Below are 16810 nucleotides of genomic sequence, written 5' to 3'. Positions count from 1 at the left end.
CCGGAGGGGTGCCGGACTCTTCGCCCCCTCCCCGGCACCGCGCTCCTGGAGCGGAGTCCCCGGGACCCCACGGCTCTCCTTCCCCGCCGCTGCCGAGGAACGCGGCGACAGGAGGGCGATCCGCCGGGCGGGGCGGGGCGGGACAGCGGCGGGCGGCGGTGCCGCGGGAACAGGAGCCAGCCCCGCCGCAGCCAGCCCACCTGCTGACGACGGCGGCCAGGGGCAGCCGCGGCTCCCGCCCTGCCCGGTGCGGAGCCAAGCGCGCAGCCGGGGCTCCCCAGGCCGCCGCGGTGGGCAGGGAAGGCGGGGTGCTGGCCCCCGCGAACGGCGGAGCGGTGCGGGCCGCCCAAGCCAGCGAGCGGCGTGCTCCTCCCCGCGAGTCCTGTACGCGGTTCCGGACAACAACAGCTCCCCTGGGGCTCCGAGGAACAGCGCGGGAAGCTAAGCACACGCGTAGTACCTTGGACTTTCTAAAACTTGGCGAGATTAGTTGATAGCCATCCTGCCGTAGGTACTGGCCCACTGACTTAGTCAGACGCGGCGAATGGAGGGCACGGATCTGGTTTTCATCGCTTGCGCCTAAGCAGGGCAGGAAGGAATGCAGCTCTTGCTATCCGAATGCATTTCCATAAAGAGACAAGCGGCTGATAGTTTGAGGATTTCTGGTAAAAACTATTAAAAGCTGAGGACTGATTTAGCAATACACTGAAACTTCCAGATGTCCTCTAAAAATAATTAATTAGGTCATACTGGCAGCTCCCTGCTAAAATAGTCTCGCTGCCTATTTTGCTGTCTTTGCCAAAAACTCAGGAGGCAATTTGCACATTGTTGCTCAACCTTCCTCAAACAAACAGTAACACTGTATCTGCCAAAATAAAGTCTAGTAGACAGAAAGCAACTGCTTCTGGGGAACATGGGTTGAAAGGAAAGCTAAACAAACACATTTGGATAAACATCCAGGTATGTTTAAGTTCCTCAAGAGTAGACAATTACTTAGAACTATTTGGAAAAAATCCAGAACCAAGAAGTCCAGTTTTCTCCCTTTTCTTTTAAAATATGACCAAGAAAAAATGAGTTTAACATTGCACACTTTTAGCTAAGATTTCTGATGTGTATCACTGAAGATTTAATTTTTATGTTCCATTATCTACATTCCAAAGTAATGTTCAAACAGTAGTGGTTATTATTAAGTAGTATATATAGAGAGAAAGGATATCACAGAGGTTTAAAACTTTTTCAGAGCAAGAAATCCATCGTAACTGATAGGATTGCTGGGTTATTCTCCACCCTCACTCACCTACATCAATATCGTCTGGATGAATGCTTGCATGGACTGGAATCTGGGAACTGAATTAAATTCCTTATTCCAAGGGCATTCAGAAGTACAAGAAGGAAGAGATTTAACTGAAAGTCAAAATCCTTTGTGTATTTTTGGCACATGTGACTTTTTTTTTTTTTAAAACCTTCCACAATACATATTTTCAGACTTACAGTAGGATCTGCACCATGGTGTAAGGAGCCTTGCTGTCAGCTGCAGCAGCAAATGATGAGACTTCTGTGGTTTATAGTTCTGAACCTAGACTTAAACCATGATGTGTCCATAAACAGACTATCAGTCTAAGAAACTGTAAAAGAAAATAAGTAAATAAAAGCTGAGGAAAGATTCTCTGAGACCAAAACTACTCCTGTTTGTTTTAAACCTGTCTTGTGTTACCTTTATTTAATATCTCTTAGTTGTCTGTATTGCAAGACAAACTTCAGGCAAGTGTAGACAAGGAGAAAACAAGGAAGTTCTAAACATTCCTTCTGTGCCACTCAGTTTTTTATGGACCTTTCTCCACTCTTAACAGATGTTCTTTTTTTCCTAGAAAGACACTTAGCTTACTTACATTTCTTTTACATAGCTTCATCTTCCTTGCTGACCTCTGAAGCCTTCCCAGTTCTACTATACTGAAAATGGAGAGGCCAAAACTGCACACAGTAGTCAAAATCCTATTTGCCTGCTTCCTACATGAAGTAATGGAAGAGTTGGGGTTTGGAGGGAATAATGTTTTGTTTTGTTTTAAAGCAGGGTGTTCCAATAGCAGCATTGGCTAGAATGATAATATAATAGTAACTCAAAATCTCCTACCACTCCAGAATGCAGCTGTAGTCATCCACAATGCATCCTTCAGTTCTGAGGAGTTCATTTCATGGACAATAGGTCTTAGATTTGTTGAGTGCTGGTCTTCTGCCTTGGTCATCCAGGTGTCATTTTTAGTTTAATCACAGAATATACTGAAATGAAGCAGCTTATTATTTCTTCCTGCCAGAAAGAACATACTATGTATACACACTTTACAAGACAGGACACAGTTATGGTTACCTCTATTTGGTGTTCTCAAGTTACACAAAATAGCTCCGTAACATTAACAAAGAAGTCTCTTTACTTAAAAACTACACCTCCAATGCAAAGCTATGTCTTTCACTTGTAGAAGACACAGTAAATGTTATTAACACATTCCTATGTCGGAGTAGCAGATTTAGCTGCTAAAGGACACAAAAGGGACGGAGCAAGGTTTTGGATCAACCTTAAAAGTCTTGTATCGATGTGTATCTGCAGAAATGCCACCAGAAATGTCATACACATAAATTAATTTTCCTCAAGTAGAGTCTGTTTTGCCCATGACTGTAATTGGTGAATGATCTCTCCCTGTCCTTACCTCGACCCACAAGCCTTTCATTATATTTCCTCTCCCCTGTCCAGCTGAGGGGGGGAGTGATAGAGCAGCTTTGGTGGGCACCTGGCATCCAGCCAGGGTCAAGCTACCACACTAGCTTACTTGGACAAATGACTGAGCTCTCGCTATGACACTTTGCAAAATAAACCAAAAGAGAGGTCCATTCAGGATCTCTCTTCTGTTGGCACTAACTTATCAGTCAAAAGTGCAAGAAACTTTATAGTGAAAGGAGATAAAGTTTTCCCTGGTATTCTTAAATTCCCATCTCCTGTGCTATGAAGGATGGAGATTTATATTCCAGTCAAATCTTAATAATATTACTAATACTCTGTATGCCAATACATACATCTCTTCCAGGGGTTGTTTCACTTCTAAATGGCTTCAGAGGCTTTAATATGGGGGGAGAGGGGGGAATCCTTTAAATAGTTTACATTTTCTTGTCTTCAATTTAATAAATAACCTTTTTTCCTCCCATTCTTTCTAAATTCTCTCTCATTTCTCTCATCCCTCCACATTTTTAAGAAGAGCTGCTATTTATTCCAATGAACTGTTTTGCATGCGTGGCTTAGGACCACCCATAGCAGTTGCTTTTAAAGATTATTGGTAAGGTACTGATTTGGTATGTGTTAGTTCTGGCATTTCAACAAACAGGAAAAGCTTAGTAATAAATTTATAAATTAGAATAATTAATTCTTTGCATCATCTCTTCCCAAGTGCAGAAAGCTCTAAAAAATCTGTTCAGCTAAATGGTGCCTGAGCCTTCCCTCCCATCCTGTAAGAAAGAAATGGGGCTTATGGTGCAAGACATCTTCTAATCTGCTTTGAACTTACTTCAGATTAATACCTTTACAGAACAGTGGACCTCTCCAAGAGAGGCAGGAGCCATCTTTTCTGATCAATACCACCTCATACTGTTACTTGCAGGATTATGCCTAATCCAAATGCATTCTCACAGGCAAAACATTAGAAGGGTTAATCTAGGCATTACATCAGCTTCATACAATCAACAGGCAAATTCCCCGCAAAAATTATCTTTATTTTAAAAGAAACTGAAACCAGACAACAGAAAGCAACAAATTACATACAGTGCTGGACAAAATCTACCATATACATTTTCCAAGAACGCTTGAATTGGATTCTGATATATGTTCTTCTAAAAGGTAAAATATCACATCATTATTAACAAAAAAAATAAATGTCAACAATCTTAATCAGCTTATATTTGCACTGTTTGGATGGCAGTAGATTGGTAACTTGCCTTTTTCAACTCATCTTTAACACTGAAAGGAGAATGTGGACAAAAAAATTCCAAGTCACAAGGCCCTAAAGAACACTGTCTGCTCTAAAGGCCACATACAAAAGCTTGGAGGACAGACTGTCTTTTAAGTAAAAATCCCTCAATAACTGCATATTATTTCATGTTTCAGAAAAAACTATCAAGGAAAAAAAAAAAAAAAAGAAGAAATATATTAAAAGCTTGCCCTCCGTAAGTTATATGGAAGTTCAGATTTAGACCATCCTTTAGAAGATGAGTGTCTAGGAATAGATACAACATCTCTCATTACTCCAATCCCAAACTGTCTCCAATACAGCAATTCCTGAATTACAGTGCACAAACCTCCGTGTAAAAAGGTGGGGTTGGATCAAAAATTATTTTGAGACAGACAATGTGAACATGAAGAGGAAAATTAATCATGTACAGCAAACAATACAAAAATAGGTATTCCCTGTGATGTTGGGATAAGCCATTTCTGAACCAGGAAACTGAGGGCGACATTGAATACTTTAAGCTATAGGCAGCACCTCTAAGGGGCTGAACACCATTCAGAATTAATTAACTCAGAACTGATGACACACAACACTAGGGCACTAAAGGGACCCTTTATTTCCATATAAAGCATAAGCCAACAAGAAATCAGAGGAGTTCCATACAAACAAGTGAATGTGCATAACTCAAGATGTAGTGTAGGATAGTTATATTGCCTTAAGAGTTCTGCTAAGTACACTTTATTTTCCAATTTTAAGGAAGAATCTATTCTAATATAGAAAGCTTCAGACAAAACTTAGTAATTGCAGAATAACTTTAAAATACATCCAGTTCTACATCCTCCTGCATATATCTAATCACAACCAATAGATACAAAAATTACATGTTTTGTAAACCAAGTAGAGTGTTAGAATAGAATTTTCACACCCATGAGCTTATTACCAAATGTTCACTCATTTGTCAGTGGATAATATTAAGAAATTCATACTAACAGTTATGGCAACAAAATGACAATGCACTTAAGTGCTGCATGTTCTGAAAAGTAGTCAGTTTTAATTACCATGAATTGCTACCATCTCTCATACCTCATTCTATGCAAGATACCATGCCAGCTACCAATCCATAAACAATAATGTTTCACATACTTCATAGAGTAGCTTAAAACACATCGTGATATGAAATAATCTGTATTACATAGTAATTTAATCCCTGGCCACAGGGTTAATGTTGGACAAAGTCTGGAAACTTTTTTCCAATTTGAATTACATACATTAACTTTGCCACACACCACAGCACTAATGCATGTATTACTTCAGACATGCTCTAATTTAAAATCAAAACAAAAAAGTTGTTGCAAAAATACATGTCACCAATGTGGAACACATTCAAGATTGTATAAAAAGTACTGAACTGATATCCCAAAACAGGTATATTTAAGCAGTACATAAGGAAAGATTAGTTTTAATATGAAACAGTCATTTAAGTCACATACAACATGATAAGAAGCATGACTTCCTTTTTTAAAAATGTTACACCAATACTTCTACTGCCAGGCAATGTTTATTTATAAAATGAAAGGGATATATTTAATGCAGCTGTGTTACTGTATTAAGTTGGAATAAAGACAAATATTAAAAAGGTGCTACATTTTAACACCATTGATTTTGTAAAAATCTCAAACCATAAAAAGCATTTCACTTGCAAACAGCATAGGCCCCAAACTGCAAACACTTTGAAATGTTCTTGACTGTGTGCATGCAGTTCCACTGACTTTGTTAATTCTCACATGCTTGAAGTTAAGCCTGAAAAATGTGATTACAAAACTGGTTCTCAGATGAAAAACTTCAGAGGTCACAAAGTATGTCCTTCTTTGAACAGCCCCCCACATTATATTTTTGTTTTAAATACAGCAAATTTTATTACTTTTTTCTAGTCTCTTTCATCTGAAGATCTCAAATAATAACTAGGCCTCTAACCACCCTCGGGAAGTAAGCATTAGTGCCATCTTCTGAAAGAAGAGATTGAGGCACAAACAGTTAACCTTGCTTGTCTCCAGTTGTAGAAGGGATCAGTAAAACAGCCAGAAACAGGATTTTTGATATCTACCCTCTAGCCTATAAGCAGCACTGTCACTTACTGTGACACCAATAAAACAAGTATTTTAAAGAGCAAATTATGTATTTTCTCATTTAAAACTGGTCTCTGGCAAAAAAAAAAAAAAACACCTAAGTATTAAGAACAGTTCAATCCAGTTTATATCTGTTTCCTTCAGCCGGGGGCTGGCAGGGGGAGAACATTTTGGGCAATAGGGGCTGCATTTCTGACCACGATGAGGAGCTATTTCAAAAGGACACAGGCATTTCCCACCAAATGTTAAGGTTTGTAAGATTTACAAAAACTTTGCAATATTTTTGGTGTGCAGCACCAGTACAGTCTAAATCACTAGTAATGAAAGAAGCATATGATAGTTGAATACAAATTGTTTCTTGTAGAGTACTACAAAAAAACTCACCTATTCTAATCAACCCTCCCTCCCACCCACCCTTCTATAACTAATTTCTAACTCTAACCAGCTGATGTTTTCCTAGTACCTTACTAACAAAACATGATTGTTGTTTTTCCTGTGCATACTTGAACTACTACTAGTCAATACATGCAGAGAAAAACAAACCAAAACCCTCTCTATAGATAAAAGAGTCCAGGTATGCCAAGAGTGTATCAGTAGGGCAAGCATATTGGCTGGATGACTTTTGGAGATCCTAATCAGTCATATCTCTATGATCAGTGTGATAACAAGTTTGGTTTTGTTGTTAATTTGTTTTTATTTGATATAACTGGCATTTGCTAATGCCTTGAATTTGTAGGTTAACAGACACAGAAAGTTTACTTAACACAGTACCAGTTTAGAAAAACTGAAATAAATTGTTAGTTTCATAAATACACAATTTAAGGTCTTATAAAATGATATTCCAGTTGATTTTAAGTTTGTAAGAACACTATATTTAAATTCTTATGTCTTGCTAGCTAATATAGAAAACACTTGCCTAACTTCAGGTAGGGTTGAGGAAGAGATTAAGAAATACATGGCTATTTTAAATACAATGTCGGCTCCAAAATGTTAAAACATTGATTGGACTTCTGAGAACAAATGCCCTGAACGTCTTCTCACAACAGGAATGGGGTGTGGGAGTGGGAAAGGTATAGTAAACAGTACGCTTGGGTAACAATATCATCATTGGAGCTTTTGCTGAATTTTCACTGAGCAAAATTTTTTATTTCATTTACATTGCTGTAGGTCTAAATCAGCTCCATTACCTTCACAATGCAAATTGTTGCAGAGATAAAACTGATTCCTAGAGGAACAGATCTATCTAAACAAGGTTTGATTTAATTTCTACTTTAGATACCAAAAGCAAATTCTAACAGTCAGTCATTCAGAAAACTACTGAAGAATAAATCTCTCTAACAGAGGTTGTTGCTTCATTGTTTTTTTGTTGTTTTTAAATATCACACCTCTAACAAAACAAGATTAAGTTGTACTAAATAAAGCAAATAGTGATGAAAACAGAAGCTCTGGATCTGCATTACACTTTCTTTACATCTCCATATAGGAAATCCTCAAGATATGAATTGTGTCATTTACACTTCAGACTAATTATTTCCTTCTTCCTGATGAGAGGCAAGACACAAAAGGAGGGCAATACTGCACTTCCCCAGCAAAACAGTACGTAAAACTTTTCACTTTTAAAACAAAACAATGACAGTTATGTTGATCTGCACAGTATCTTCCAGGAAAGTACCACAGTAGAGCCCATTTAAAATCAAATACACTGGTGAACTAGCAAACAGACCTTAATTTTCACTCATTAGCATAGCTTACCATAAAAACTACCTCTTCATACAGACAACTGTATTCTGTATAGGCTCCTACATCATTCATCACCACAGATCTGAACAATTTATCACATTAAGGAACGTGACTAGTACCTGTAATGCTCAACATAGGATTTAATTGCTGACTGTTTAAAAACTAGAAGTTGCCAGCACAGTGGTATTACAAGCAGAGTCTGTTATTACAGCGCCACCTTTTATTAAGTTAAAACAACACTTCTCTATACAGAAACACTCATTTTCAGTTGCATATGCAACTTTATCACACTGCTAAGGCTGAAGTCTTCAAGGCTAGATGTTTCCCCACAACAGAGCAAACAAACAAAAAAAAAAGAGGGGGGTATTTTTGAGATCAAAAATAAGATCAAATTACCCATATTAAAATAGAATTCTTAGCATCGCACTTGAAGCTCTGCTGCCATTCATACTTGTCAGTAGGATATCAAGTTTAGCAAAGAAGCTAAACTTCCTATTACTTGCTCCTGATGTAAACTAAACTCAACTGATGTGAAAGCTGTATTTTTCTTCACCCTAGATTTCCCACCCCCTCACTGCAGGACTGGCTGAGGCAGTGGTGGGAATTCAGTTTTAAGACTTTGCTGGCCAAATTATCTTGCAATTTGGAGCCTGTGCTGAGCACACTCTATTGCTTTGCACCCTCCTTCATGCCAAGTTGACTGTGTAAGCTCAGGATGACCAAGCAGGCTCTAGTTGAAAGCCCAAGAAGATGGGCAGGACTTTCCCTGCACTAGTTCATTCACAATTCTCAGGCAGCACAGAGATGGGAGGCTAGAACCATCAATGAGAAAGGATGAGAGAGAGGTGCATGATTGCACAACTGTGACAGATGCAGAGACTGTATCCTAATGCATGTGCTTCAGATAAATAGTTACTTATGCAACCCTAGCTTTGGTGTTCTCTGGATTTAAAGCACTGGACTTCATAAACTTGATGTGTTCTTTTTCCAAAGTAATCATATTTTGTAACTATTTCCAAATACTGCAAGACCTAGCAAGAGTCTTCAGCAAGTAAGTATTTGCTGAGAAATCAAAAGAGATCATTGTCTTTTCGAGGAAATATAAATGCGTAAGAGTTAGCAGGTTTCATTGTGTTACTAAGCATGAAGTCATCAATTTTTGAATAGTGTGTTAATGCTTTACTTCAAAAATAGGAAAAAGCACATATGAAATTCTCTGTATTTTCCCTAAAATAAAAACTATCAGTACTGCACATTCCTCCATGTCATCTCCACTATATTCAAAGAAAGGACAGCAAGAACATTAGTAATGGACATTCACACACACCCCCCACTCAAAAAAAAAAAAGTAATGAGTACTTGCAAATATAGTACCATTAAAATCAAGCACTAAATGCTAGTGTTAGTTAACACATTAACACCAGCAAATTAGGGGGTATTCATACAGGCACATTTTTGCCTTCAGTAAAATTGTCAATGCACATCCTACTTCTGATCAATTGTCAGTTATGTTTTACAGTTTAATCAGAAACAAAAAAACATTCCATCCTGTAAAACATTTGCACACATAAAACTAAGAGTACAAAAGCTGAGATGGAAGTTTATGAATGAAAACAGACTAAGGAAAAAAAGATGACAGCAATCAAACACAACCGATTGTCTGCAGAAAGCGAAGTACCCAATTTGTAACCAAATCTTCGTAGCAAGTATTTCAACCACTACCACCAATTCACATTCTTAGCCATCTGTATTCAATGTAGGTGGTCCTGCAGTCTCTCTCGTACGCATTAACTGGACATCTTTGTCAGCCATGCAAGTATCACAACCCCATACTGCTGATGCTTCTGCTGTAAGAAGGCCATAAGCTGACTCGGTCATGCCTGTACAGATCCGATGAAACCATTTTTGACAAGAGGCTTCACACAGGATGGCATCCTGGTCATCATTAACTTCATGTGTACAAATCCCACATGGATAGACGGGTTCAGAGGACGAGTGACCATGACGACTGGGATGAAGGGGTGTTTTGCTGCTCTTTTCAGAGTTGCATCCTTCAGCAGTACCTCGAGGCTGGCGGGACTTACTCTGAGTCCCATTTGAATGGCCAGCATTAGTGTTATCAGCATTATTAGAATGGCTATTATCCTGATTTACCACATTGTTTCGAGTAACATTTTTTAGGTCACTGTTACCTTGACTTACAATGTCCTCTGTCCTGTGATGATGCTGATGAGCAGCAGTGTTCTGGCTGGATGCCTTGCTTGCACTTTGACTAAAGTCTTGCTTTTGAGCTGATGATTTTGTCTGGTTGTACGTGTTTGGTGGAGGAACAAAAGAATGGTTTGACTCTAGCTGAGAATTTGGAAAATTTGGATTGTTTCCAGGACCAAAGTTAGATGGCATGTCAGGGTGAGGTATCTGACCAGAATGACCAAAGTTCTCACCAGGATTTGGTCTGAAATGCTGACCAGGCATATTGACATTTTGATTTATCTGACCACTACTATAAGGTGGTTGATTCCCAAAACCTGGGTTATCATGTGGACCAAAGCTGAAAGAGTGGGGTCGGCTAAAACCCATTCCCACAGGGTTTTGAGGAAGGGGATGTGGTTGGTTTCTGAGGGAGTAAGAACCACCATATGGCGAGGACACTCTGGGCAGCATGTGAGGTGGCATTCTGAAAGTGTTATAGCCTCCAAAGCCAGGATAACCAGGATTACTAAAATATGGATTTCCTGAAGGAAGTGGTTTATAAGACACAGTATTATAGTTGTCATCAAATGGATTTGCAGCTACAAGGTGGTCAGAACTTGGATTCAGCGGTGGAGCATATTCAGATGGAGGAGGAAATGATGATCCCTAAAAATATTTTAAATACAACATTTAAATTAGTTTTAGTATCTCCCTGCAAAACAGACCAACCATAAAGGTCCTGGATTAGCAGTACTACTGCTAGAAGAACTGTTCAGCTGTTGTGTAAAGCTCACCCACTGTACCCTGCCAGGCTGTCTGAAATTTCAGTACAGAAGCAAGAGAGAAGTTTGGGCTCCACATAACATGGTGATTTATAGTAATCTCAGCGTTTTAAAAATTGTGCAATTGCACAACTATGCTTCTGAAAATACTACTTGATATATGACTTCTATTTCTTAATCTTTTACATAAGAAAACCAACAATACAGAAAGCCATATATCACTTAAACACAGGCACAAAATATTTCCGAATGTTGAAGAGCAGATTTAAAGCATTTCCTTAGTTTCACTTTGGGTTCATTTTACTGAATATACATCTCTTAAGACACCTGACTTCTATGAGGGTATACAAACCTAATATTACTATAACGCTAAAAACGGTATATAGAATACAGGAGTTGCATACAGGAATTTTCTATATTCTGTGTACCAAATAGAGGTGTCCCTTATGAGCATTCAGTGATGTGGAAGGTCTGCAAAACATAGTCTGTAGGTATAAAATACAAGGATTTCTGGTTACAGAGCATAATCAACTGTTTAATGGAGCCCAGAGGCTGTTTAAATGTCATCAGAGTAGCCATACAATTGAATTTCTTTCTAGACTAGCCTGTGGGGAACATCTAGCTGCTTCACCCTCACAGTAACTGTGCTCACAGAAAGCTTTTCCTCCTAAATACTAATAAACTAAGACTGAACATTTTTTTTCCCCAAAAAAAATTTCTGCTGTGCTGCAAATTTTGAACCTGTAAGAAAAAGAGAGGAAACTAATCTGCATGTCCTCTAGAGTTATCACCATTCCAGAACACAGGAAAGCTCCACCAAGAAAGAGGTCTGAAACCCCTAAATTAACTGAATATATTTCTCAGAGCATGTTTCACCATGACTACTTTAAAACAAAACAAAAATTAAGGAAACAGATCCACATCTCAATGGAATCTGGATAGGCCTAACAAAGTGATTGTTCGACCTACATAAACAAAATTACTCTCACTGGGCAGTACCAGATTAACAGATACTCTCACTCAAAGCTGAATGAACACACAAAGGAAAATTCTGCACTACAGATACCTAATTGCTTTAGATGTTTTGTATTCAGGCTTCTTTTCTGAAAATAGAAACTGTATAGAAATGCCAAATTGCAGGGATTCACTGGAAAGGAGCCGAACCTGCCTCACAGCTTTTGCTTGAAAATTACTTGGGGAATATACCAAGAGTTTGGTCAAAGCATTAACAAACTGTACTGATCCATTAGCCCACAAACCTACACATATAGGAATAAAAGTAAGAGGAAAAGTAGTCTCACAGCAACTACTCATGCTGTACAGATTTCTACCAATGGCTACAAAGTCATTAAAAGAAAGTCTGTGTCTGAATCAAATCCATATGGTAAAATACAAGTTGTTGCAGTCTTACTGTGCTCCTCTCTTTATAGGTCTTTGGCAACCTACAGAGATTAAAATAACTTCAGTGAGAATAACTAGTATTATCAAGATTTCAACTTCACAGTACAAATGAAATATTTTGTATGTAACTGCTACTTGTGAGAATAGACTGGTATTCCGAACAATGCAAGACAGTCATAGCAGCAAACAACATCTGAGTGCACTATTTATTAAGAATCAAAAGAACCAAAGGGAATTTACCTGTGTATTTGCTTTGCGCTTTTTCTTATCAGGGCTTCCAAGTTGTACTCCTGGTCCTCCTAACCCATCCAATCCGCTGTCACCACCTACAAAATTTCAATCAGTGCAATACTGCATTAGTTTTCTTACAGACTGTATTTTAAGTTTGCCTCTGTCTGTCATAGCAACAGATATCTGTTACAAACACTGAACTTGCATTAATTCTGGTGCCTTACATTGCAAATCCTTAAGGAGTGAACATCTGGAGGTAAAAGTTAGCATACGTTGCATACAGCTATCTTACTCTATTACCACTTTAATGCCCAATTCGTGCTCATTACAGTTGGCATAAACATTTCCATTTATTTTATGTTTATCTGTCCCTTGGTTCTTAACATCTCCACTTCACCAGTTAGAAGTATTTCTTGTTTGCATAATGCATAAAACTTTCAAAAGAACTGCTGAAAACTACCCCTAAGATTCACCTCCTATTTAACTTTCACAGACATAGCATTTATCAAACTCACTACACCAATATACAACAGTACATTACAATACGCCATGAAGGGAAAAGCAAACAGTAATAGATCCATGAATGCAAACCACTGAAAACCTATGTTGTTTAGACAGATCTCTAGTTTATCAAATCGAAATTTCACTAAATGCAATCCAACAAAAAAGACACCTGCCAAAAATGAGAGGGGCTCTAAGTGAATCTGCCCTACTCTGCAGAAACCTCATAGAATAATTGAGCACGGATGCTCTGGCACAAAAAGAAGTAGAGAATGTTCATTTTATCAATCGCTCAATCAGACTTGACTTTGAGCAATACAAAGAGATATCTGTACTTCATCTGGTATTCTTCTTCATCGTTCATAACAGTGGGACAAGCTGCCCAGGTTGTATAAATTGTGGCTTTCATTTTTAAAACCCTAGCTAGACCATAGACCAAAAAAAAAAAAAAAAAAAAAATCTAGCACATTCCTTATTATCCCAGTTGGCCTTCCTTCATGGGGCTAAAGTGGGTTTGCCACCATATGGGAACACAAAGAAAACCCTGAGCTGAAGTATGAAAATCACTTTGGGGTGATATGAGAGCAACACGTGTTAAGATACTAACATCATTACATTAAGAAACGGTATGTTAATTCTGTTTTCTTTTTTTCCCAGGGCTGTTAAGATAATAACTTATTTGCTCTTTAAAAAAAAAAAATAGTAACAGTATAGGACAGTAAGAAGTGGGCAATCCAACCTTAAAAATTTACTGTTATTTGTTTAAAACTCGTATTCAGAATACATGTCAAACTTTACCAAGATGCAAGCATAGAGCTGAACACATGGGTTTGTCTTTATTACCAAAGGCGACCTGAAGATAACTGTGAATTATCAATAGTAATACGCAAAGAAGCATAATGTATGATATTACGCCACTCTACGTTAAGACAAGTATTCTCAGCAGACAACTAAACCAGCTTTAGGACTATTCAATAAAGTAACACAAAATCTCTTTTCACAGGGAAGAAGCAGACCTACTGTATACAGACTGAAATATCCAATAGTTATGTCAAATACTCCTGATCAAAGGAAGCCTGGCAAATTTTCACTTCTAGCACTTCCTTCCTCCTCCCCTCCTTTTCTGAGGTTTCAGGGAATTTACCAGTTCTACCTCAAGTAAGAATCCAGTTCTGCTTCTGCTTTAATAAGTTCCTTTCGGCTTTGGCTGCCACTGTTGAAATTTAATTTCATTTTTCATTATACATAAGGAAGATACGTGGACATCCCAAATCAACACCCATCAAATTTTAAGTCTGAATTTCAAAGACTAAGGCATGAAGTCATGATCATGTTCTCAGAATAAACTCATGCTTGAGCATAGCATATCGCAGTGTAACCCATCATTAGAGTAACCAGGGATTACTCTTAAAAAAAAAAAAAAAAAAGTCCTTTTTGCCTTGATTTAGAATATAAAATCCTGCATATACTTGGCATGCTATGAAGCACTGGCACTGCATTAACTGTAAATACTAAATAATCACAGCATAAAGTTTTACATAAAGAATGATGGCAAATCTCCCTTAAATTCCAAGTCTATCAATCATCTTCTTGATAAATTATTTGCCCAGAACTGTCCCTGCACTTTCCTTTAGCTTCTTCTCCAGCATTCCTACACATTTATCATAAATTCAGTGGGAGATTGTACTGTGAACACTATTACCCACAACTGCGTAAAATACACTCCTGTTCATGGTCCTGTACTCTTAATGCATAAAGAACGTTAACCACTGATAGCAAAACATTATAAATATACAGATTTCTTTTAATAAATTCAACAACTAGCAGCACAGATATTAGTAAATCTGTGACCAAGTAGAATACTGAGGATCATATGCAAGTGCTGTTGTACAGTAGCATAAGTTAAAACTTTATAAAATTATGTATAAATTCCCTCTCTGGGATATCATTCTTCAAAAACATAAGCATATGAATATTAGAATTCCAGTGACAAGTTCCACCGATTTCTACATGAATTACTTACATGGGCGAAGCCATTCATATGCCTAGGTTTGCAGAACTGAGTCCTATGTCTGGAAAGGTACAAAGCTTTTGTATTTGCAGTTCTCACTGTGTGAGGCCAATGATTTAATTTAGCCCTATGAACTTATATTTTCCCTGTGGATTTTATAATGATTTAATTTATACATGAAAGGAAACAGAATGTTAGTCCTAGCATACCTCCAAAAAAAGAGTGAATAAGGGTCATTTTCATGCAGCCAAAATAAACTTTCCAGAAAGTCACTTTTGGTACCTACCACACAGACTTATATTAAAAGGTGTACTGAGCATTTTGGAATGTTGCGCTAAGGGTGCAAAAAATTATTTCATTGTACGAGACTAATTTTCCAGGAAAAAATACAATCCTTTTGACTGGGACATCACATACATAATGGATCTAGAGATATAAATACATATTTGATAACTATTCCCTTATTAAATAACAGATAAAACGTATTTCACCCATTTACATTTGGGAAAAGGAAAAGAGGTTAAGTCCCGTATCCTTGTCTACTTCATACATACACAAGACAAGATATTTCCACTGTTAGTCAGGAGAACTGCAACTTGTAGTTTTATTTACATATAAAGAGATTATGACTTTGCATGTAATTTACACCATACTTAACATACTGCAAATACACTATGGAGTATTTTCATACTCACTGACAAATCTCTGTCTGGGTTTTTACAGGATGGATGCCAGAGTCTTTTTAAGCAGTGCTTTATCTCAGTAAGAACATTTTCCCAAAAAACATAAATGGTCGAATAAACTTTTCATTATAGAGAGAAAACTAAAAAGAGTCTAATTTCAACCAGATTTGGTGAGCCTATTCTGTGGCCCTGATATTGTAAACAGTTTTGATATTAAGCTGTAATTGCATGGAACTCGGTGGGTAACTCTGGCATGTGAAACTGTATGTGCTTAAATGTTTGCAGAATCAGGGCTCGAGAGTGAAGGAGTCTAATGAATCCCAGTCTCCTTTGTAACACTGCTGCGTATTTTCATTCTCTCATTCTCAAGGTTGCAATCCAGCTGTTACTAGAACAGTTTTAGAAAAGCAAACTGTAAATCAGTGACAACATACATAGCAGAATCCACACCTATCCCCACTTACCCAACCCTAAAAAAAGCTTAAAACATCACGAACAATAGAATTCCAGGGGCAAAACAGGAGGCAAGGAAAAGAGAAACAATAAATTGCAGATCTTACCATTTTGCCATGATTTTCACCCAACTCGGTCACCCTAGCATCTTTCATTATGTCATTCAGAAATGCATTTCTGTTTTTAAGGACTACAAGGACACAACTACTGCTACGTAGACTGAGGTGCTACTGCCATTAAAGTCAGTTGCACAGCCGAAGTCAAAAGAGATACCGTATTTCTACCCTTCTCCTCACACGTTGCAAAGAAACGCATACTTCAAACCTCACTAGAGCCATACAACAGCGCTATTAATAAAGAACGCTATTTCGATCAATCTTTCATTTCCCGAAAAAAACAGAACCCCAACTAGAATCAAGCACAAGAGCAAGACCAGGGGTAGAAGAGCGAACACTCAAGTGTAATTTACGGGCTCCGCATCAACACCAACTCGGACATGTGGCACAGCCGACGTATTCCCTTGCACCAACAGTATGCACGCTGCATACTAATGGGCACCACATCCAGAAAAACACAAGAGACACGGCCACGCACCCCCACGCCTCCACTCGCGGGGCACACCCGCGCGCGCAGCGCGCCCCGAGTTTTGCATTTAAAGGCCCCGGAGGCTGCGGGAGCCCGCGGGGCCCGGCCGGGCCCC

The 16810-nt window shown here is 38.3% G+C and overlaps 1 protein-coding gene across 1 annotated transcript in view; it reads right to left on the bottom strand.

The window, feature by feature from the left end:
- Positions 1-7059: 7059 nt before the first annotated feature.
- The window catches only part of PYGO1 (pygopus family PHD finger 1), a 24713-nt gene continuing 14962 nt past the window's right edge, over positions 7060-16810 (bottom strand). The window contains exons 5-6 of the mRNA XM_010572277.1: positions 12472-12557; positions 7060-10714 (exon numbers count right to left, since the gene is read on the bottom strand). Of these exons, the coding sequence (XP_010570579.1) occupies positions 9593-10714; positions 12472-12557 (1208 nt within the window). The 3' untranslated portion in view covers positions 7060-9592. The remainder of the gene's footprint in view (positions 10715-12471; positions 12558-16810) is intronic.

This window comes from Haliaeetus leucocephalus, unplaced genomic scaffold (genome assembly GCF_000737465.1).
Source record: "Haliaeetus leucocephalus isolate CR32 unplaced genomic scaffold, Haliaeetus_leucocephalus-4.0 Scaffold339, whole genome shotgun sequence".
NCBI lineage: Eukaryota > Metazoa > Chordata > Aves > Accipitriformes > Accipitridae > Haliaeetus > Haliaeetus leucocephalus.
This window is presented reverse-complemented; position numbering and strand designations above follow the sequence as displayed.